Raw genomic sequence first — 22,592 nt, forward strand, 5'->3', positions numbered from 1 at the left:
TGCCAATCAAATAGTCCAACTTGTACAAATTCACAAAGTGAGAGGGTTGTGGTTCGTGAGAAAGTGTAATTTTGCACTCTTTCTAAATATTTTCTCCAAAGAATGACCGACAGTAACAATCCACGGTGTTTTTTCGAAGTTTCAATCGGTGGTGAGAAAGGTAAGGTGTAAGCTTATTAAAACTCTTTCTCTTTTACCGAGAGCTGCTTGATTGCCGGTGATAACCCGTGATATGGGCTGCAAGTCGAAGATCTTTAGTTCAGATTATAGAATGACCGTTCCTTTCCGTACCTGCAACTGTAGATAAGTGAAAGTGAACATATATGACAGCCATTCTTTGCCCCAAAAAACGTAAAATCTGGACCCATGCAGACATCACGTGATCTAATGACAGACGTGGGTCATGCATATTTCCTCTGCGAGTGATGACCTCTGACTCCAAACCAGAAAATCCCTGAATCATAGTCTTGTAGCCCTCTGTGCAATCTCAGATGTTTGTTGGGATATTCTTGGTTTTCACTCAAGTGATCAACAGCCATGTTTGTCAAAGAAAACAAAAGAAAATGCTTCCATAAAAATAATAGAGTTCAATTCCTGGAGGATTGGGCTGGTACACCAACTTGGCTGCTGTTGCGTGGTCATGTGAAAACCGAGAATTGGTTGCTGAAAAGTACATAGACATAGAAAAAACATAGAAAGAAACCCTCACAGCAACATCACACAGTCATCCAATAATGATCCACTAGAGGTAATTATTGGGTGCTGACCAACGTAACAGTGGCTTCCAGGGATGAGAATGCCATTTATTTAAAATGCATGTGTAACTGAATCCAATTAAATTCCAGCAAGACACTCTCTTAAAAGGTGCAGAGTTTATGCATCAACCCTTATGTGGACCATATATATAGTAATTATTTATGGAAAATGTTGACAAAGGCCACACTCCTCAAAATTTGATTTTTTGCAATTTGAAAGTCCTTTGACAATGCATCTCTTTATTGATAATAATGTAATTTTTTAATTATGAACTTAACTGCAAAGGACCTTGTAGGATGTAGAGAACATCAAAACTCTTTTCTGCAATTAGTATGTGGCTGTGATACATGTCCACCTAATGAATGGTGTTTTTACTTTTGTATATATGATGGTTTCGGTTTTCCTTATAATCTTTTTCTTGGAGATATTGGCTCTTGGAAACTACTCTGTAAATCCAAGGTTTTTAGTAATGGTGATGTATGTTTGTATGTAACAAGAAAAAGGCAAAACTGGAAGCGAAGGAGCATGGTGAATTAGTGATAACACGATCACTCTTTCCATTTCTTTCAAACAGTGGGAAAAATATTGTTTGAGCTATTTGTTGACAAGTGCCCTAAGACTGCAGAGAATTTCAGATCACTTTGCGTTGGACACAAAGGAACTGGCCCAGTAACTGGAAAACCACTTCATTTTAAAGGCTCAACATTTCACAGGAGTAAGTTATAACAAAATAATGTGTGCTGGAATAGGGAGGTGTATCCTTCAGCACACACATTGCATATAAATGTATTCTAATCTTAGTTTTTGTTTAATGAACAAAGAATTTTTTCCAAATTATGAGGCATTGTCTTTATAAGTATTGTTATTACCAATGGCCGATGACTCAGTTAATGTTGGTTGAACTTGAGGCTTTTATGCAGGAGCTCACGGGTTCAAACCTCAGTTAGACCAATGCTCATGGTCTTAAATATAACTGACCAGTAAGTGCTGCCTTTGTAATTTCATCTGTAAATGGTTGGAAAATGGATTGGATAAAGGACTATAAACCATAGGACCCATCTCACAACCTTTCCTGTTCACACCATGGGACTTTAAGAACCCATACGCAGAAGAGTAGGAAGGAAACCCCAGTGATGTGATCTGGTGGTCTTTCATATTCATCCGTGGGTTGAGGAAGGGGTGGGTTAGATCATTATTGATATGGAGTGATAGCAGCTGCCAGAGGTACCTTAAGTTTACAGGATGATGTCAGATCTAACCCCAGAGAAAGAATAATAATTATAATCTGCCATGAGACTGTATGCAGTATGTAATTACCAGGATAAGATAGTGTAATTGCCATTTAATGGTGTGACATTATTGATGCTAATAATGCTTATAATTTATTGTTGTTATTTTTAGTTATAAAAGAATTCATGGTTCAGGGTGGTGACTTCACTAATCATAATGGCACAGGAGGAGAGTCAATTTATGGGGAAAAGTTTGAAGATGAAAACTTTCAATTAAAGGTGTGCATAATCCCTAATAATAGTCAAAGCTACAATTGTAGCTGGCATGTTAACTACAGATTAAATTTTCAAGACCGGTGGTGACGATCGTGCCTTCTTGTTGGGCTCTCATGGCAAGAGTTCATCTCCTCGAGTTCCAATGTCAAGAACGTCAGACCCGAAACGACGTAGCAAGCCAGGTATGTCAAACAGGTTTTACCAGACCCAAAAAGAGTCCAGTCTAAGTACATCTTACTGGGACCCTGTTGATGATCATGCCTTCCCATCGAACTCTTGTGGCTGCAACTGAAGCTCGTCTCTGTCCCAAAGCCATGTGTCTTAACCAAGGGTTTCCATATGTGGCGACCGTGACTGTGGTGCGTGACTTGGATCCTCACGGTGGAGGGTGGCTGATCCAAAAGTATGGTATGTCCCTCGCAAACAATTCCCGCGTCATTGATGTCGTCATGCTGCATCCTCATAGTCGTCGTTGACCATCTCCAAGGCATTGGCTGATCATCTGAATGTGCTCATCAGAGTGCTCGCATCCCTGTCGGTTAATGATGAACTGGATGCCCTCATCCGACCCACAATGTCGATGGAGCTGGTGCGGCAGTCAACATCCACCTGAACCAAGGCCCGAACCTGAGGAGACTGTTGTCAATGTGACGCAGGGCGTGTTGCAATGTGAACTAATACTAATGATGTTTGGACCAAGACCCACAAATTGGCGTGTCATCAAGAAACCTGCAAACAACATCAACAGATCTTGGACATCCTCTGGGAAGTGACAGCTAGCCCCAGGCCCAACTCTGATCTGGTAAGAACTGCTGCTCAATTTCAATTGGAAGATCGGAATGGGATCTGTGTGGCTGCTACAAATTTTGCGGGGTTCTTACCAGATGACATGTAACATTTCCATGTTCTGTTATTTACAACAATTTTTTAAAAGTTTAAAATTTGAGTTTACGTTTGACTTTTGTGGTCTTTTTTACATGGTTTTGGCATTCACTCGGCACCTATTTGACACCAACGTGTCTTGGTGGGGATTTTTTTTTTCAATTCCAAACCTGTGTCTGGTGTGGAGACCAGACGAACATCCCAATCCCCTTCAAATTTGACGGGTTGAGGTTAACGCACTAAGAAGACAATACTCAGTCTGGTATTGTTGGGGAACTCAGGCGACATGTCACTGAGTAAAGTGATGCAATGCATGAAAATGCAATCGTACTCATAGGACTTGATCCGAAGGAAACTTAGGGAGAGGTCCATTGACTTTGGTCACGCGTACATGTACTTCCACAATCTTGATATGTGATCCTCGATGATACTCAATGTGTTGAGGTTCTCACCAAACCCCATCACCTTTATAGGGAACCGTGCGGAGCAGTTCGTTGTTGGTGTGATCCGCCCATTGACTTTTGATCAGATCCGAATACACGTTCAATGGATGTTCTATGATGACAGGTTGATTCACTGCATAAAACAGGGTCATGGCATCATTCAACTGTGTGAATCACTAATGCAACATATTGGACATCATGACAAACATGACACTGTCTCGCTTCGCGGTCAACCAACGGTCCTCCTTGATCCAATAGACGGGTTGGGTGAATCGTTGCAGAATGAACTGGTCCTCATCCTTCCAAGCCAGTCAAGATAGGATTGCTGGCAAAATCGGCTTTTGTGTGGTAGGCTCAATCTGGTCTAATCGTTATCGTCAACCAATCAACATAGATGACAAAATTACTCCCCTGATACTCAATCCCTGCTTTCGTGGCTTCGAACATCGTGAGGGCATCCATGGGTTCGTCCATGGGAAACTTGTCCCATTGATCCGATCTTCCCACCAACCACAGAGCTAATGCTTGTGATGGCACCACCACTTAAAGAGCTGGTGCATGTCTTCATGACTCCACCACCACCACCATCCCCAAGGACCTTCCAAAGGGAGATCTGCTGTTTGTTTCACAATGTGCCTGCACACTGTCATGTATCCAAAGGATTTGCTGGCATGGATTTCCAAATGTGTACTGCCAGGAGGATGAGGTCTATCTGTTTTGGGTGGTGGGACAAGACCGAGCGTACGAGTGGATGGAAGCAGCTCAGCTCAGTTCCATCCCGTTGTGCCAAGGGTCGTGGCAGCATCATTATTTCCTTGTATGTGGGAAGGTCATCCATGTACGGTGCCAACACCAACAAATCTTCCATTCTTGGGTGATGGCATTCAATTCTGCCTCGGTTTCTGGCTTCTTCTTGCATTTGGCATCTGCTTTTTGGTGGGCTTCCTTGTAACTTTTAGCAGACATCTCAGCCGTTTGACAGACCGGCTTGTGATCTTCTTTCTTATTGCTCTGCTTTATCATCATCTGTTGCTACTGAATGACTCCCACGACTGTCTTGTCCATTTTTATTTCTTTTCTCCTAGATGACGTCATCTTCTTGTTCACTGGTCGTCTCATCCCAGCCACGTGGTTCTCAAGGGCCGTAAAATCCAGGTGACCTGCCATTGGACCATCTCAGGTGGTGTGATGCACCGTGAAATCACTACATCTGATGCCCTTAATCTGTAAAATCCTGTTCACATGGTCTTCGACCTAGATAAAATACATCAAGACCCTGTTACCTTCACATTCAAGTCTTTGTCAATGGCTCAAGGGTTTGTCATGAGTCATATTTATACGTCTGTGCGTATGGGTTTTTCCATTTACAAGACATCAACGTTTCTTTCATTCATTATTCAGTTACAACATTAAAACCTCCAAATAAATGTTCTAACATGCCAAAAGAAGGATCCTCAAACTCAAACTCCTCAAACTCATCGTCTGAATCCCAGTCAAACTAAAAGTCTGGTGTCGTGTCAAGGTCCCATAGGTCAAGCAAATGAGGAACGCCAACCCCTCCTCCTTCTCAACAAAATGCTCATTGTCCTGGCCTTCTAAATACAACTTCTGACAATAGGGACAGGTCTATTGGTCACTGCTGCTTCACCATGTGAAGAGGCAGCCTACCTGGATGGGTTGCCTTCAACAAGCAAACTCCAACAAGAGGTCAGGTCGGATCTCACGTCCCAACACACCCGTAGACAACCCCTGGGTGATCTTCTCCACCAGAGTTAACCTGACCTATTGGAGTTCACTCTCGGTGGTCTCTCCTTTGGGCCACCTATCCTCCTGGCTTATCAGACAAGGTCAATCTGCACCAGCATCAGCGTCCACAAACTGGCCAGTAAACCAAATCTGAGGCGCCCACCGGCTCCCAGCCAAGATCATCTGATCTGCTCAGACCAAATAGGGATCAAACTCTTGTCAGAGGGTGGCATGCCTGATGACATCTTGTCGGGTTGGCAGTGGCTGCCAAGCATGGCAGGCTCCATGTCCACGTCATGGAATGGGCCAGGCTCAGGCATTTCCTTCTCAGCATCAACAGCCAAGGTTGGCGTCCACCTGGTAACCTCTCAGTTGGACAAGATAGTGGCAAGTCCACAAAGGGACGGACTGGATGTCTCTGGTGACGGCACTGGTGGTCCACCAGGTCTTGGGGAATTTCACATTGTCTGGAACACTTCAGCAAGGTTCATGGTAATTGGGTTTGCTTCCTCTCAGTCTTTCTTAAAGGCACAACTCTATCTTGTTTCCAGACCTCCTTTAGACTCATACCCTCCATCCCCCATTGGACCACATATTTTTTTTGGCAAGCCATGTAATGGCCACCACCATATCCACACCTCCAAATGCAAAACCAACATGGTCCAGACTCAAAGCCAGATGCGGCATCTCCCCAAACTACAAGAATTGTTTGCCCAGATGATGGCCAAAAAGTGAGCCCAGATGCTGGAAAAAATGAAGAAAAATAGAGGCAGAACGCAAGTGCGTCATTTTCCTGTTCTACCCAGTGACAGAGCCACCCAGCCTCAAGTTGTTGCCCAGACTGACCATCGTACACCGCAGGCACCAGGTTAAGACCGGGGAGATGTTAAGTCTGAGCCTACCCACCCATATGTTTTGCTGTCAACAGCCAGCTCACGCCATCTTCCTATTTCAATTCTTGCTCTTGCTGTACGGCAATGATAAGCATGGCTTCTGGAATTGTCCCTGATGTTACCATCCACTGACCAGAAACTTGCAGAAAAAAGGGTCCAACTCCTCTCCAGACTCAACGCCATCCAGAACCTCGACAAGGGCATGACCAGGGAGACACTGAGCCTCACCATACCATCCTGGATGTTTTGCTGTGGCCAACAAGTCTACCCTGTCTAGGTACCAGGTTCCTGTGTGTAAATAATTATGTGACGAGGTTCTGTACTTACCGTATTTACCCGTGTGTAATACGCACTTCTTTTCCGCTAAAACAGCTCCGAAAATTGAGATGCGTATTATACACGGAATCCATTGTTTTAGAAACGCCCTCCCTCATAGCCTTCACTTTTGAGCGATAAACTGAAACATCAAAATGGCCACGAAACTCCCCGGAGTTTACGATGCCGGTCTGATAAATAACGCTCATTAATTTCGCTGAAGATCATCCGATTTCACACTGTTATATTATAAAACTTTGCAAAGAACACAACTACCCACTACATGTTACTGGAAATATGGACAAAACGCCACTGATCTTTGATATGGCGCGGAACCGAATGATCAACATTACACTGCAGGGAAGAAAATTAATGTCACGCAAATGTTTTGTTGGCGCGTGCTGGTGATGGATCAAAATTAAGACCAATGGTGATTTTCAAGAGGAAAACAAGCACAGGGTTATCAGCGACGCCCAAGAGAAAGGCCGAATGGATGCCGAAGGAATGAAGAGTTTGGCGTGCTCCACGTTTTGGGACTGGGAAGACGAAGAAGCCTGCTTGTTTATGCTTTCGAAGCTTGTGCGACTGAAAGCATGAAAGCAGCATTAATTTTACAGAGAAAACACCAATTTAGCAGTAATTCGTGGCGGATTGACCTCAGTTCTGCCTGAAGAGATGATTGAGTTGTATTTTGTCAAATGTGGAGTAGTAAAAAAACCTTGATAACACACAAGACGATCTTGTGGACGGACAACAAGATGAACTTGTCGATGACGAATCTTGTGCGAGAGAGGTGCTGTTTGATTGTGACTGCAAGTTAAAGGTTTCAGTTTTTAAACACTTTACAGAGGCTTATTTACTTTACTGTTGTAGGTAGCGGAGTAAATTTTCTTATCCAGGAAATGGATTTTTTTCACACTAGTTTTGCATTTTGCTCTAACTTTTTTTTTTCAAAATGCAGTCCAAAATTGGGGCGCGTATCATACACTGGTAAATACGGTAACCTGCGATCAGACGTACTCTCTTTCAGACAGGCGTGAAAAGGTATGCCTGATACAATTTCTGCCCACCTGTCCAAAGTGATGTTATCTTGTGTCATGCTCTAAATGTGAGCCAATCAGATTTCACCAGAAAATACCTGCATGTTGCGATTCAGGGAAAACGACGGAAACAAAATAGAGCTCTAGCTAGAATGTCTGTGAAGTCAGACTTTATCCATACAATCAAAGCTATTTCTCCAAACCCCACTAGTTAGTTGGTGTGGTAATTCTCTTTTCAAATCATCAAGGAACAAAGAATTATATCACTGAACCCTTGTTCAGCGCTTTCGTAAACAATGTCAATTTTCTCTGTCAAGCTCGGCTGATTCCCCAATTGTGGCACCATTAAGCTCTATTCAGCTCTTCTTGGATTCACGACTTGTTGCTTCCGAATAATTATATTCCAAAGGACTTACTACAAGTACAAACGTTTTCGATTTGGTGCAAGAGGAACAATGCATTTTTTTCTATAATGTTCGGGATCTACTATAAAATTAATGTAAACAGTATTGCTAAATCCCATAGGAAGTACAACTATAATGTCTTCTTCTAGACAAACCATTCTTCGGCTGTATTCTCTCTGCTCTTCCTTTAAAGATTCTGAAGGAAAGCTGAAGCAACAGCAGCTGTAAACAGAGCCTAAGCATCACTCCTGTTAAAATTCTTCTCGGCGGCCATAATAACCAAATTTACCAGAAGTATGATTTGCAATTCTGTAAGCAATCAGAGCGATGCTCCAAAAGCTCTATTGTTTTTTAGCCAATCAGAGTAAAGTCCAAATTCTGGACTACAGGCAGACTATTTGTCAAGAAATTGTATCAAGAGTACCTTTTCTGACGATGTCTAAAGAAAAGTACTCCTGATCGCAGGTTATTCTGCACTAGGCCACCTCCTACGCTTCCACTTGTTCTTGTTTTTTCCTTGTTTCTCATTAACTCAAAGTGCCTATAACCCCAAAAAAATTTTTTTGCCTAATTAAATCTTGTTATTGAGTAGGGAGAACTGCCACAAATATTTTTGAATTCAGTTGAAACCCGAATTTTTTATGAATTTTTAAAGTTGGCTTTGTCAAGAACACGACCGAGCATACAGGAGAATGGGACTAGTGACGTCATTCCAGGCCATTGCAAGCGTCGCTTCAGTGGCTCTCCAGTTGTTTCGATTGGTCTTTCGTCAAAAGAACTTTTAGTTGAGTCAACAAAATTTCGAATATTCAAACGTACTCATAATGTCCAGCGATGCTAGCTATGTCTCTAGCTCGGACTTGGAGGCCGCAGAAACGAAAGTCGAGTACGACTTAGAGGTCGAGGGTTCATCAAACTCAAGCGAACACGAAACCTCAGATGATGAACCAGGAGATGCCTATGCGAATGAGCCGATGGCAGACGAAGAATGGCTGGCTCAATATGAAGAAGAAAGAAAAACGGAGGAAGAACTTGAAAAGAAGCTTGAGCACACAGCCGAGTACTTCGTGGGCTCCCAATGAGCACGCTTAGATTTTACGAAATCTACCCACTTCTTTCATCGTTTTCATTTCTCGGGTTCATCCGCCCCTTTAAAACGTATAGGATGGAGCGATATACCTTTTGTCTTACTTGGTTGGTTATTACAACCGAAAATAACGCATTTATCTGGCGTTGTCCTGCTTCTTGACTTTCAAAAGCCTTCAAGAGCGAGACGAACGTAGTTCTTGCCAAGGAAGCGATCAATGGCCTGGAATGACGTTACGAATAACGTTATACCCAGACTCTTTTCAATGACTCTGTGGCTCCGTCGTGTTTTTAAAATGCACTATTCTTCAGATCTTTAAAAGATTTAATTAGACGAAAAAATTTTTTGGGGTTATAGGCACTTTAAAAGTCATGATTTTTTCCAATTCATTTCCACTGTCTGCCGTCTTTTGCTTGTGAACAACCCATTCTCCACCAATTGCAACCCAGTGCATCTCAATATGATAAGGACCCTCATAGACCTTGGTCCCAACTGGCACCTTTTTTAATTCCCTCCCCACCATTCAGAACTCTCCAAATTTTGAATCCACTAATCACAAGCCTGCACTCAAACGAGGCTAACAGCTTCATATGAGCCGACAGTACTACTCTAGATGTTATTTTTGCATCTAATTTGTAGTCTCTGGTGATAATACTGCTAAGATATTTAAAGCTCTCTACTTCTTTGATCATTTCCTGATCAATACAGAACACAGCCTGTTGACCAATGCTCAAAGTTTTTGTTTTACCAGACAGTGTGAAACTGTAAGCCCATTTTGATCTCTATATTTATTTGCAACCAACAGTTTGTCATTATTATTTGCAGCATGACAAACCAGGATTGTTGTCCATGGCCAACTCTGGTCCAAACACAAATGGATCACAGTTCTTCATTACTTGTGTTCCAACTCCTCACTTGGATGGAAAACATGTGGTCTTCGGTAAAGTAATCAATGGAATGAGCGTTGTCAGAGAACTTGAAAATACACCTGTTGATGACTCAAAGCCACTGAAGGTTTGTCTGTTGTTGTTTCTTTGTTGAAGAGGAAAAAAAGATGTTCGCGAGGAACAAAAATGATAACATTATTATTGTCTTTGGGCGTTGAACATTGGAATTCCTGGCTTGTTCGGTATAAGCTTGGATGGTCTTTCTTCTTTGCTTCAGGATTTGTAAGAGCTGTAGATCCTAAAAGAAGATTTACACCTTTGATTATCCTTTCATGCTGTTTCATCAACATCATACCCCTTTTCCAAAATGGCCACCATTAAGATATGTTCTTTTGTTTTTATCCAAATTAGACCTTGATGCCTCAATCTGGGTAAAATATTCTTTTTAATTTTAAGCTTAAGAATGAGGCATCAAGGGCTAATATAAAAAAAAACACTAAAGAATATTAAATGGTGGCCATTTTGGAAAAAAGGTGTATATCTTTGTTTACCCTCAGATTTTAAGGACTGAATCTCAATTCAGATGCAAGATTTTGTTTTTCCTTTTAATATTTTTACTTCATGTTACAGCCTTGTGTCATTGACCAATGTGGTGAGTTGCAGCCAGGTGAAGATGATATTTTTTGTGGAATTGACGATGGAACAGGAGACATGCTCCCTGAATGGCCTTCAGAATCTGGGCTGGATTTTGACAATGTAAAGAAAACCTTTAAATTAGTTTGCAGTATTTAATTTGGTGGAACTGTAAAGAGTGTTGAGATGCATGAAAAAAGGAAGATGTTTGTGTGGTGTTGTTTTCCTGGACAAGAAAGTTAAAGAGGGGTATAATGGTGACATACTACTGGGGATAAGCCTCCAATACAGTAGTATACTATCTTGTCCAGAGGGAGTAGTTTCTTCAAACATGGGATAAGCTCTGGCTGTGTGAGCACCAGTGGACAATGTGTAACTAACATTTCTTTACTTTATTAGAAAGACTATTTGCTAGTACTCTGATCAATTTGCAATGAAAATGTAATGGCTATTAAAATCTGGAATACAATCATTATAATATTCAAAACCCTTTTACTGAAGCAACCAACCATTTTGGTTATGTAATTGTCCAAAAGAGAAATGTCTTGTACTTCTCCTACTGTACAAGACAAGACAATCTAAGGCCGACCGTAGTCAAAGGCTCCTTTTTCTTTTCCATAACTTACGGCAGGGATGGGTGCTATTCTTATCCCTTTCACATGCACTACTTTTTCCCAGTGATACTGGTACTCATTTTATCCATGACAAATAGATGAAAAGCTGAGTAAACTTTGGAGCGCATGAGCTCGGATTTGAACCCAGAGTGCTGAGATGCAGTCTGCTAGTGATATCCTCTACTGTAACACTACTCACACTCCACTACACTATGCTCACGTCTACTTACAATGGTAATAAATTAAAATTAATCATTCTTTCCTCAAGGCTGAAAAAGTACTAATTGAAACAGAGAAGCTAAAGAGTATTGGAAATGAACAGTTCAAGGCACAAAAGTATGAGCTTGCCAAAAAGAAATACACCAAAACCTTACGGTAAGATCAATAACATAAAGAAATGGTATATGTATTTTTTTATTGGTGACTCTGGATACTCGGAAAAATCCAAGTGCTACTTTGCCGGAATCAAACCCACGACAGACGTAATTATTATCATCTCTTCATTTCATCTACTATACCAGGTTTAACAATTTCCATCTACGTCATTTCAATAAGGTCAATAAAAAATTTAATGTGCCAGTTTAGTTTAGAAGTTAACATTTTACCATTGGACAAAAGTTGGATTCTTTTGTTTCATTTTATCACTGTTAAACTCATCACAAACGGATGAGCTTGGGAAATGGTGCCTTAAAAGTCAGTGCGGTGCAAGCTGCAATGTGCGGAGAAGAGGTTTCCATGGCAACCCTGGAAGCAACCACCAGTACTTATTATCAGACCACTTACTTACCAAAGGGCCAGCATACTGAGGGAGGGAGTGGGGTGTATAAGAATCCGCAAGGATTCGCTTGAAAACGGTAGCAATAAAATGATCTGCAAAGATCAGCTGAATGAATGGCACATTAAAAGCGAGAAGTCACAAAGCACCTTTGAAAACCTCGAAGGCCACACCGCAGGTCACATGAGCAAAATTGATGGTTAAAGCCACTGGACCTGTTTGTTTGGCTTTAACTTTTCCTACATGTTATTTAGCCACATGTAAAAGTTAATTTCTAAATGCATGTATGACATTGTATTTCCTCCTTGTAGATACCTTCAACACATAGAGTCAGATGATGATACTGAATCTAGTGATGGTGAGGATGAAAAATCAAAGGATGAGAAACCAGCTGGAAGTGAAGAAAAAATAAAAGCATTATCAATTAGTTGTTACTTAAACAGGTTATGTATTTTTCATGCTGTTAGTATAAGAGGATATCCTCTGAACAGGCTTCAAGACTGTGAGAAGTGTGCTGTCAAGCAGAGACTGTGGGAGGACCCTTCCCCAGGTTGACTGTTTTTATCTCAGTCTCGGAGCCTGTTCACAGGCTAATAAGAGGTTGACCATCCATTTTGTATAAACAGATCTTATTTTGTTGTGGTTCAATTTTTCAATAATCTGAAACATAAAGGAAAAATCGAAATTGAACTGGTTTTAAAAATTATTTTGAAACAGGAAAAAAATTGAACTACAACATATTAACCCATTGACTGCCCGGGGTTCCCCATTGATGAGTAAAATCGTCTGGTGTTTGACAGAGTAAAATACTAAGTATGGCCGGTTCAGGCCGGATTGGGACTCAAAGGGTGAATGCACAAAACGAATACTGAAAGTGTACAGCCATTTTAACTTGATGCAAATACAGTAACTGCAATAGCAGCAGTGGTCTTTAAAGATCAAATGCAAAGGGTTTTGGTAGTTCCCTCCCTCAACCTAGTTGAGTTTGCCCCTGTGTGACATAATGCTTACCTAGAGGAAAAGGTCTCAAGATTAACATTGCCTGAATTCCATTAACCCATTGACTCCCAGGGGTTCCCCGTTGACAAGTAAAATCGTCTGGCGTTAGACAGACTAAAATACTAAGTCTGGCCGGTTTGGACGTCAAAGGGTTAACCCATTCACCCCTTGAATGCCCTAGGATGCCCCCCAGTGGTGAGTAACATCATCTGGTGTAAGACAGATTATAAAATCTATTGTGTCACTCTCAGGGGTCAATGGGTTATGTTACATCAAAATATGGTCCAAAAATTGGGCTATTCACAAACACATGAGTGCAAGTAGAATGAACAAAAAAATGTTTTAGCTATTTATAGGAAAAATGTTTCATACTGAAGTGATGATTAATGACTAGAGCTCTACTTTGTAGGGCTGCATGCAAAGGAAAATTAGGAGACCATTCAGGAACAGTAGCAGATTGCAAAGAGGTAAAAGTTACTGATTCACACATTTGAATTGCTCCCTTTTTGTATTGTCATAAGGCACCATGACAAGGCTCTCTATGTGGCCGAGACACAGATTTCTGCCAGTGATACTGAGCAAGATGAATTTGAAATTATTAAGACAAATTTAGTTGTGATTGATCATTGATACACGACCAAGGGAATAAAAGGATTACTCCAAATATCAACCTGCGTGTACATTCTGCTTAGGGGTAACTCTGAAGTGAAACGGTTACCATAGTTATTGTAAAGATGGAGCCATCCCAGTCAGTGAAGATCCTACTCCACTTGGTTTTTACCATCTATTACAAGTTGAAATACAGTGTATGCCAGATTAAGATGATTGTTGTCTTTGTGATACATAAGAGGGAAAGGAAAAAATCTATCAACCTTTTATTGCCCCTTTTTGGACTTCCTCTCTGTGTGGCATTTTTGCAACAACAAGTCAAGAAAAGAGCCAGCCATCTGCTTTTGTGTTTAAGGTATTAAGCTCTGTGCTTACCTTTTTTTTTTTTCATGGACGTGTGATGTCCAAGTGTTTCACTAAGAGGAAAAAATCATGACAATTGCTTCCTGTATTTCAAGTGATGAATCATGCAGTTGCCTACAGTGTAGGCCATGGCTTGTGAACTTAGCATTGTTGAACTCCATGTACAACATACACTGTAGAACACATTTCCTACAGCATTGAGACGCAAGGCTTCAATCAGTAAAAGAGATGATGTCTCATGGGTGTAAATTTGTATATCTTATTAGATGTTTTGGTGTGTAGTATCGCTGAGTATTTTTTGTGTTGTATTTTGACGAGCCTGATAGGGTGAGTTAAAATACAAACAACAAACTTTCAACTTTTTTGCCCTACATTTACATTACATCTGGCGTTAGACAGACTGAAATCCTATAAGTGTCAATTTGCATTTATGGCAGTGAAAGGGCTTATGGGGTTAACCCTTTCACTGCCGAGGGCTTCCCCATTGACGAGTAAGATCGTCTGGCATTAGACAGAGTATTTTATTGCAGTGAAAGGGTTAATTAATAAGCGAGTCAGTAATAAGCAACCAAGTATTTGTGACACATTTGTATGTGACAAGTGTGGGGCAAACATCAGCACCTCTGTACAAATAACTAACTGTTTAAATGTCGTGGAATATTTGTACTCATTTCGTGCATTTTCTTTGTAATAACTATTACAGATGGATAATAAATGTTATTATAAATTGTTATGGTTATTTCTCACAAACTCTGAGTATCTTTTTGATGAGGATGAGGGCTTCTCAGAAAAAACTTAGTCCTCTTAGCTGGAGAACTTGTATATACTTGTACCATAGTAACCATATGTAGTGTACATGTAGATCTTTTTGATTACAAGTTTAGATGCTTTACCACTGAGTTGCAGGAGTCCAACTTTGAGATACCATCCTGGACAATTGAGAAATGTCCAGGTGTTTTTTTTATTCTGCTAACATGGTGATTCCAGAATAACAAGGTGTAATGATTGTTTGAATCATTTTTTTCCAGGTTCTGGACTTGGATGCAAACAATGTGAAAGCTCTTTTTAGAAGAGGACAGGCTAATACCAATATGAAGGACTTTCAACAAGCAATGGTATGCCGACAACTTGTCTCCCTTACACTGTGTTCAGAGTCAACATGCAATGCTCTTCCCCCAAAACACAATGACACTAAAATGGCTGCTGTTAAAGGGGCTAGGTCACATGATTATTTTAGGGTGTTTAGGGAAAATATAGTTTATCACAAGTTTAAAACTTGAAAATGGTAATGTGAAATTCCTTTACTAATAAAATTATCATCACATCACAAACAAGATGATTCTGAGCACAAACAACCTTTATCCAGGCGATTTGCCATAAACTTGAAAAACATTTGCAATTGGTTTTAAATTAATCTTGTCCATCCATGCTTCTCTTTCCTTTTCCTGTATTTCTTTTATGCTGTTCAACAGTTTTAAGTGTTTATTGCAATGTTTCATTCTACCTTGTTGGGCATTTTGGGTTTTTTATGAAATTACATCATTTTGCGTGACATAGCCCCTTTAACCATTGTAACACTGTAACACGGTTGTAAAGCACTTTGACAAAGTTATGACACAGTTATAATAAATTACTGTTATTTGTCATCGGTAGAAGAGAGTTTAAAAAAATGTCAGTTTTTAATAACTCTGTAGCATCTCTATGGAGATAACTTGAACAGACAGAAAGAATTCCGGATGGTCTGATACTGTTGAAAAAGGTAGCCTGGGAGCAAGCTCTCGGTTGGGATCTCGCACAAGATTTTTGGGCGCAAGCGGTATTCGCTTCAAGACCCCAACGGAGAGCTTGCTTGCAGGCTAGAGAAAAAGGCATCTTTAAAAGTTTCAGTGGAATAACAATCGGGCTTGTACATGTTCGTGACTAAAAGGCACAATACTTGACAGGAAAAGTGTTCTAGTTCCCTGCCAGCAGAGGTCTTTTTTCTTTTTGCGTTCGCTGGGCTGACCAGTACAGGAAAAAGAGACCTGTCATGGGTCGAAACTCACTTTGATCCAACCCCTGTCTGCAACGTTGGATGGCACTCTTCAAACCGCATACTCCATGATATGTTTGCTGCCTGTGACTTCAGCCCGCTGTGTCCTGTGCATTCTTTTACAGTAATTTGGCTGCTGTTAAGCGAGCCCACACAACATAAAGGTATCACGTGAGGGTTTGGTCTCTAAAAGTAACTGCCGTGCATGCTCAACACAGTGAGTTTCGACCCATGGCAGAGTTCCCTTTTCCCGTACTTGTCAGCTCAGGGAACGTAAAAGAAAAGAAACCTCTGCTAGCATTGAAGTGTTCTATTCAATTGTAGATATAGATAGACTGATAACTCATTAACTCTGCAAGGAGAGATATGGTAGTTGTAGGTTAAAGGTCACAAGATCCTAAAATGCTTATAATTGTTACATTTTCTGAAAGTTGTACATTGTCTTTATTATTGATTTATCCACAGAGTGATCTTCAAGCAGCTTCAAAGTTGGCACCAAATGACAAAAGTAAGCTTTATGTTCTGCCAGCAACAATAAAACAGAAACATGAGTACTAAACTTACACTCTACAGGCATGTTTTGGTTTCACAAGAAGTTGAGCAGGGAACAAAATCTTAATAACATCTGGCATGCCGGTTAGAGCTACAGACCCGAATGTTTAAGGGTCCAAATGCACAGGCACCCATCATTTTCTCAATACTGTGAACTTTCTTGGCTTAGAATGTCTAAAAATTAATACACATCGTAGTTGACAAGGAAGTTGATGGTCACTTTTTGTGATTTAGGATTGTTCTGTGAAGTACTTGTATGTATCTCACTTGTGTTCTTTACTTTCTTTTCGCAGGTATAAGAAATGAGATTGCAAGACTAAAAAAGTTAATGGAAGAAAAACGCAGCAAGGACAAACAAGTTTATTCAAAGCTGTTTTCATGACAAAACCTTTCTAGTATTGCATTATTCTTGGGGCCAATAAGTTGAGTGGGAGCAGTAATCATTAAAAACTTTCGACAATTTATACATTGGTGATAAAATTTCATACCTGTTATTTCAACAAGACCAAGACTTATCTGTAACTGGCTTCTTTAACAACACTTCACACAAGTATAGTATATCAAAGCACTTGAATGTTTTACCTACTTTTAATCAATAATTGTTGGATCACATTTAATTTACTAATTTGTTTTCTCAAGATTTCATGGATGCATTTGTGTGACCTTTCAGCCATTAATTAAACTGATCCACAATGCAGATCATTTTTATATAAAGATAAAAATAAAATAATGCACTTTACAAAACGTTAATAAATAGAAATGTTGTTCACAGTTCATCATTGTTCAATTTCCCGATAATTTTGTGAAATACAACCCCCCTAGGAAGGAACTGTTCTGTTGTGTAATGTTTTTAGCAGTTTGTCTCACAAAGCTACAATGAGTGACAAAAGTGTTGAGACACTTGGCAGTAAAATTCGATTTTCTGCATCTTGGATACATTCCCCCCCCCCCTTCCCCCAAAACAATGTCTATTTCTTCGACTACACAGACCACAGCGCCTACACAACATTGAATTGGGGGGGGGGGGGGGGGGTTCGGGGGTATCACAGAATTAACGCTAGATGCAAATAAAATAGAACAAATGCTCAATTATCGAAAAGAGTCTTTTCCTAAGAGTGTCTCAACTACTTTTGTCGCTCATTTTCTGGAGGCTATTTAAGCAAATTGTGGTGATTTCCTTTATATATCCAAGCTCTAGCAAGTTTATTTTTACAAAAGCGACTAAATGCGTGGTTAACAGTGATTCCTGACTAAAGAAAAACTGACAAGTGTTTTTTTTCTCACCGAAATTCCGATACAAAGACGAAACCTGGTGTATCCCGTTAATAAATGGATCCATATTTAGCCCTCAAGGTGGTGTTTATTGCCACTTTTTCACTTTTAAAATGTCCAAAGAGTGTCTACCTTACTTTCATTCAATGCAATTCTCACTATGCCATCATGGCTACAAGTGTTTCTCTATTCAGTTGTCATAATTATTTTGACCTCAATACAATACTTTGCCATTACAAATGACCTCATAATGACATCACAGCAATATGTACATATCATTTTGATAACGGCATTGTATTGAGCAAATCAAATTTTATATCAACCAATGGCTTTAGTGCTTTTTACACTTTTACTGGGCAAATTTCCAACGGTTTCCCATTGGTAAACCATTCATATCGAAAAGTTAATTAATTTATGCTATCTTTTAACGCTTTACTATTGATAAAACATTGAGAAGTCATGACATGAAGTTCAAAAGCGTGATGAAACAAGTGATCTTATGTAATTTTGTACGCTGAACAGAATGCTGTTAACGGAATGCTTCTAACACGCAAGTGTGATGTAAAAATGATGTCATTACACACGGTCATCTGTCGCTAAACCAATAAAAATGTGCCTTCTCAGCCCAAAAGTTACTTTTATGACACAGTGTCTCATTTTAATTCCTATTGTACAAAGTTTTTGCTTCCTTTTTCAGTTCAACTTGTAATAACGATTATTTTATGCAGATAAATGTAGTTTCACGAGTAACCACGGGTAACCAAATGATGGTAAAAAGGATACTATTACTATTGATTTAGTCAGTTTATGGTTACCTGTGGTTGACCATGGTTATTTCAACAATTACTTTATTATTTTCATTCCTTTTTTGGAGAGAAATACATGTAAGGTGGAGATGACCAACACCCTAAATTGGCGATGTCACGCAAGATTTCACTTCCAAAAAAAGGTGATAATTTCCTTAAATTTTTGTACTGATGAGTAAGCTTCCCATAATTTTCCCATGAGAAGAACCCAAATCCCGGAATAAAGCGATGGCAGGAATTTCAATTAAGTACTACACCGGTTATTGTAAAAGAAACAAGTTTACTGTTTCAGACAATGAGCATCAAAAGTGTTGAGACACTCGGCAGTAAAATCTGATTTTCTTCGTCTTGGATACATTTCTAATAACGGAGGTTTTGGACAAACAATTGAGAGTAAAAATATTGATAATAATTTTGATTGACGTTTCGATGATTCGTTCATTTTTAAATTCATAAAAACTAAAAGTCAGATTATTGTGAGTTCTTTAAAATACTAAGAATGTGTGAAAATCTCGTTGCATGTAATTAAAACACTGCAATGTGGAACGTAGCGGGTAACAATTAGGTACAAAATAGTTTTGCTTTGATTGAGTCAGATTGAGTGTTCAGTTGAGGTTTCTTTTCTTGGATAAAAAGCATTTCGTAAACAAAGCATTCAAATTTCCCACGGCATTTCTTAAGAATGGTAAATTGTTCCTGAAGATCTTTGTTCTTCTGATTGTGGGTGTCTCGCAGGTGTTTTCCAATAGCAGAGTGCTTGTGTTCCTCAATGCGTTAGAAAAGGTGTTGGCAAGTATAGCCAACATGTTATCTGACTTTTAGTTTTTAGTTTTTACGAATTTGAAAATGATGAACGAATCATCGAAACGTCATTCAAAATAATTATCACTAATTTTTACTCCCAATTGGATACATCCCCCCCCCCCCCTTCCCCCAAAACATTGAATTGGGGGGCCGGGGGTATCAGAGAATTAACGCTAGATGCAAAGAAAAGAGGACGATCAAATTTTACCCCTTGATTTTTTGAGTGTATCACATAGAATTCCATGAAAGAACAAAAACGCCGTTTGCAGATATCTTCATTAGTTCCGGAGATATTTAAGTTTGAAAAATGGGTAAAATATGCAAATGAGATGACTGATGACATCATGCACTCAACCTAATATTATATTGAGTATATAAATAGAGCTACCTTGGCCAATTTACAGCGCAGACCATTGAAACTTGGTAGTCTAATAGTTCTACAGGAAATACACCGATGGCTTTAAAAAATTATGTTCCCATGGCTACTCACTCTTTTCCAGTCCCCACCCACTTGATTTCAATATGTTAGTGATTTTCAGCTTGAAAAATGTTAAACAAGGCCACAAAGTCGTGCTAACATATTTATATGCTTGCTGGATCATGCACATGTATAGTGCTGTTGGCAAATATCAAAATAGAACGCCAAAGGTGGCCAGAAAAGCTCATAATATGGGGGAAGACTGAAACCCAGTATGATGCCATGGTAACTGAACTGTTAAGCTCATATTGTGGAGAACATTATTTTATTAGAATCTTACTGCAGAAAATCAAACATTTCTGATACAAATTGGCTGAGATTTGGTTGAGTGTATGACGATCACTTGGCTAATTTGCATATTTTAAAAACTCTAATATCTCTGGAACGAAAAGAGATGTTTGAAAAAAGTAAACAGTATTTTTCTTCTCACGCAGACTACTTGTTTATGTATCAAAATGGCTTAGATAGGAAAGATGCGATTTTCGTCGTAGTACCACTTTATATGTAAGTATCGAAAAGCGTCTTTTCCTAAGAGTGTCTCAACTACTTTTGTCGCTCATTGTAGTTTGAGATGACTTGCAAGAAACATTGCACACATGTTACAATTATTATTGATCAGTGGTTCCTGAATAAAATTAATATTGCTACCTTCACATCAGGCAAACTACAGACATTAGTGCCACACTGCCCAACAAAACAGAACGTTTGTTGAAATTGCCACAAGAAGGTCTCTGGAACTTGTCTTGTAACATTTTTTGGCCGTTTCAAAGTGTGTATGTTGGATGATAATTCATGTACATGTAACATGTCTTACAAAATGCCCTAAAAGCAAGGAAAGTTTGCGGAGTGTAAGCTTGCAGTGGTGTAGCAGTGAAATAAACAAAGTAACAACCAAAGTTAATTAAGCTACAAGACATGCATGTTTTTAGGGTGAAGGTGTGAGTTTCATTGTCCTCAAAGTTGAAAAGTTCTGAAAAGAGTATTATAGTCACTATCATGATCAGCATTCCTGAAATTTCATTGCTGTTCTTGTTGCACACCTCCATGTCCCATCTCTGACAGGAAAGTGCCAAGAATTCCCAGCACGCTGTACCACAGGATCGAAATTTTGCCTTGAAAACTTTAGTTTTCCATTGTCACTTGTCGTAAAAGAAACACAGTTAAGCCTTGTCCACCTCAAAAATACCCACCACAGGCTAACTGGCAATAACAGCCTATGATCTCTGAGCCTGTCATTGGTTACGATTTGAACATGTTGCATTCCACTGAAAGCTGCAGCATATAGAAGGTACAGATCATCATTGTTGAACTTGTTTGGATAAATGGAGCAAACTTTTTCTAGGTTTGCAATAAAGTCCTGTGCTTTTTTCCACACAAGTGCCTTTTGACGAATAATGAGCAGGACTTTTTTCTTTTGAGAAACAAAATACTTCGTAGTCTCTCCAAGTCTGTCTGTTGAGAACACCATGTTTTGTCTGTTGGCCATTGAACCATGAAGACCAACATTCAAGCCATCAATGATGACATCAAATGGCCCTTTTGCTTTAACAAAGTGCTTGAACTCCTCAAGCTCATTGCATGCCCTCTTATCCAGCCTTTTGCCACGTAGCAGAGACACATTTTCTTCAACACTGCATGACAATTTGATGATCTCACTTTCCAAACAAGATAAATCACTTGGAGAAATTCCAAAAGTCAGTTGATTGCCACAGTTTGAACACAAACCAATTGCAGCAACCTTGCAACGTTTCCATGTCCAATGGTAAGACGAGTCATGGCTCAACCAGTCCTGTATCACTTGAAGTAACTGACGTGGAACTTTAACTCCACAGTGTTGTAGATAATGAAAGACTTTGAGTGACATTCCACCATACAAATTGTAAGCATTTAACCTTTTGTTTTCCGTCTCGTTAATATCATAGGCTGTATTTTGATGACCATTCACAATGTCACACTCTAGGTTGGATTCTTCCATTTCTTGATATTTTCCAGGCACGTGTTGTAATATATTGTTTGGATTTAGCAGTGAGGCAATCATTTCCTTATCAACAGCCAAGGATCTGTCACCTTTGCTTGCATAACAGCGACCTTGCAGTTTACATTTCTCATCAAAAAGGTGCAAGGCTGTTTTAATTTGGCCATTTTGAGCTAAACTTTTAATAAGATAGTCATAATGTCGCGTGTGATGGATCATGTTTTCATTTGTCATGCTATGCAACATTTGAATGGCCTCATCAAACTGTTGCCTATTGCAATAGGACTTTATCATTGTTGTTTTGGCTCCCTCTCCAATGTAACTAACATTTCTCTTCATATCTGCATACAATCTGTCAACTGCTTTGTGCTCACCGTGTAACATAAACATATGCAGTAATGAGGATGTCCCCTCCACTGTCCAGGAAACTAGTGATTCTTTTCTACTCTCTTCAAACAGTTTAAGAGCATCCGAGATGTTTCCTGCCTCTATGTGGGTTTTCATCTTTCTCTCAAAATTCGTTTCTTGGTCAGCCAGTTCGAGTACCTTAGATGAGATACTCCTCTCCACTGATTGGAATGCTTTAAATAGCATGCAAGTGTCATGAACTCTCGAAATCGGCGAAATAGTTATCATTTTCATCATGTTTATGAAGCTAACACGCTGAAATAAGTTCAGAGTTTCTAGCAGTTCTCAGTCCCTCCACTATGAACTACGGCAGA

At 39.6% G+C, this 22,592-nt stretch overlaps 2 protein-coding genes across 2 annotated transcripts; one reads left to right on the forward strand and one right to left on the reverse strand.

Moving 5' to 3' along the window:
- Nucleotide 1: 1 nt before the first annotated feature.
- On the forward strand, nt 2-17,364 carry LOC138016543 (peptidyl-prolyl cis-trans isomerase D-like). The gene is made up of 11 exons (XM_068863710.1): nt 2-160; nt 1,331-1,471; nt 2,158-2,264; nt 9,897-10,085; nt 10,589-10,714; nt 11,474-11,580; nt 12,292-12,423; nt 13,389-13,446; nt 14,980-15,066; nt 16,449-16,491; nt 16,829-17,364. Exons 1-11 carry the CDS (start codon nt 103-105, stop codon nt 16,915-16,917), a joined length of 1,137 nt encoding a protein of 378 aa, XP_068719811.1. The 5' UTR covers nt 2-102; the 3' UTR covers nt 16,918-17,364.
- A 1,074-nt stretch (nt 17,365-18,438) lies between these two features.
- On the reverse strand, nt 18,439-22,543 carry LOC138015459 (mitochondrial ribonuclease P catalytic subunit-like). Its single transcript, XM_068862527.1, has one exon. The coding sequence runs from the start codon at nt 22,513-22,515 to the stop codon at nt 20,896-20,898; it is 1,620 nt and encodes a 539-aa protein (XP_068718628.1). The 5' UTR covers nt 22,516-22,543; the 3' UTR covers nt 18,439-20,895.
- Nucleotides 22,544-22,592: the final 49 nt, after the last annotated feature.

This window comes from Montipora capricornis, chromosome 9 (genome assembly GCF_036669925.1).
Source record: "Montipora capricornis isolate CH-2021 chromosome 9, ASM3666992v2, whole genome shotgun sequence".
NCBI lineage: Eukaryota > Metazoa > Cnidaria > Anthozoa > Scleractinia > Acroporidae > Montipora > Montipora capricornis.

What these genes read in the sequence shown, in the direction of transcription:
- LOC138016543 (XM_068863710.1), top strand. Translation starts at nt 103, where the DNA reads ATGACCGACAGTAACAATCCACGGTGTTTTTTCGAAGTTTCAATCGGT. An exon ending in AGGCTCAACATTTCACAGGA is followed by an intron (nt 1,472 to 2,157) that starts GTAAGTTATAAC and finishes TGTTATTTTTAG; the next exon opens with TTATAAAAGAATTCATGGTT. An exon ending in CAGTAGCAGATTGCAAAGAG is followed by an intron (nt 13,447 to 14,979) that starts GTAAAAGTTACT and finishes ATTTTTTTCCAG; the next exon opens with GTTCTGGACTTGGATGCAAA.
- LOC138015459 (XM_068862527.1), bottom strand. Translation starts at nt 22,515, where the DNA reads ATGATGAAAATGATAACTATTTCGCCGATTTCGAGAGTTCATGACACT.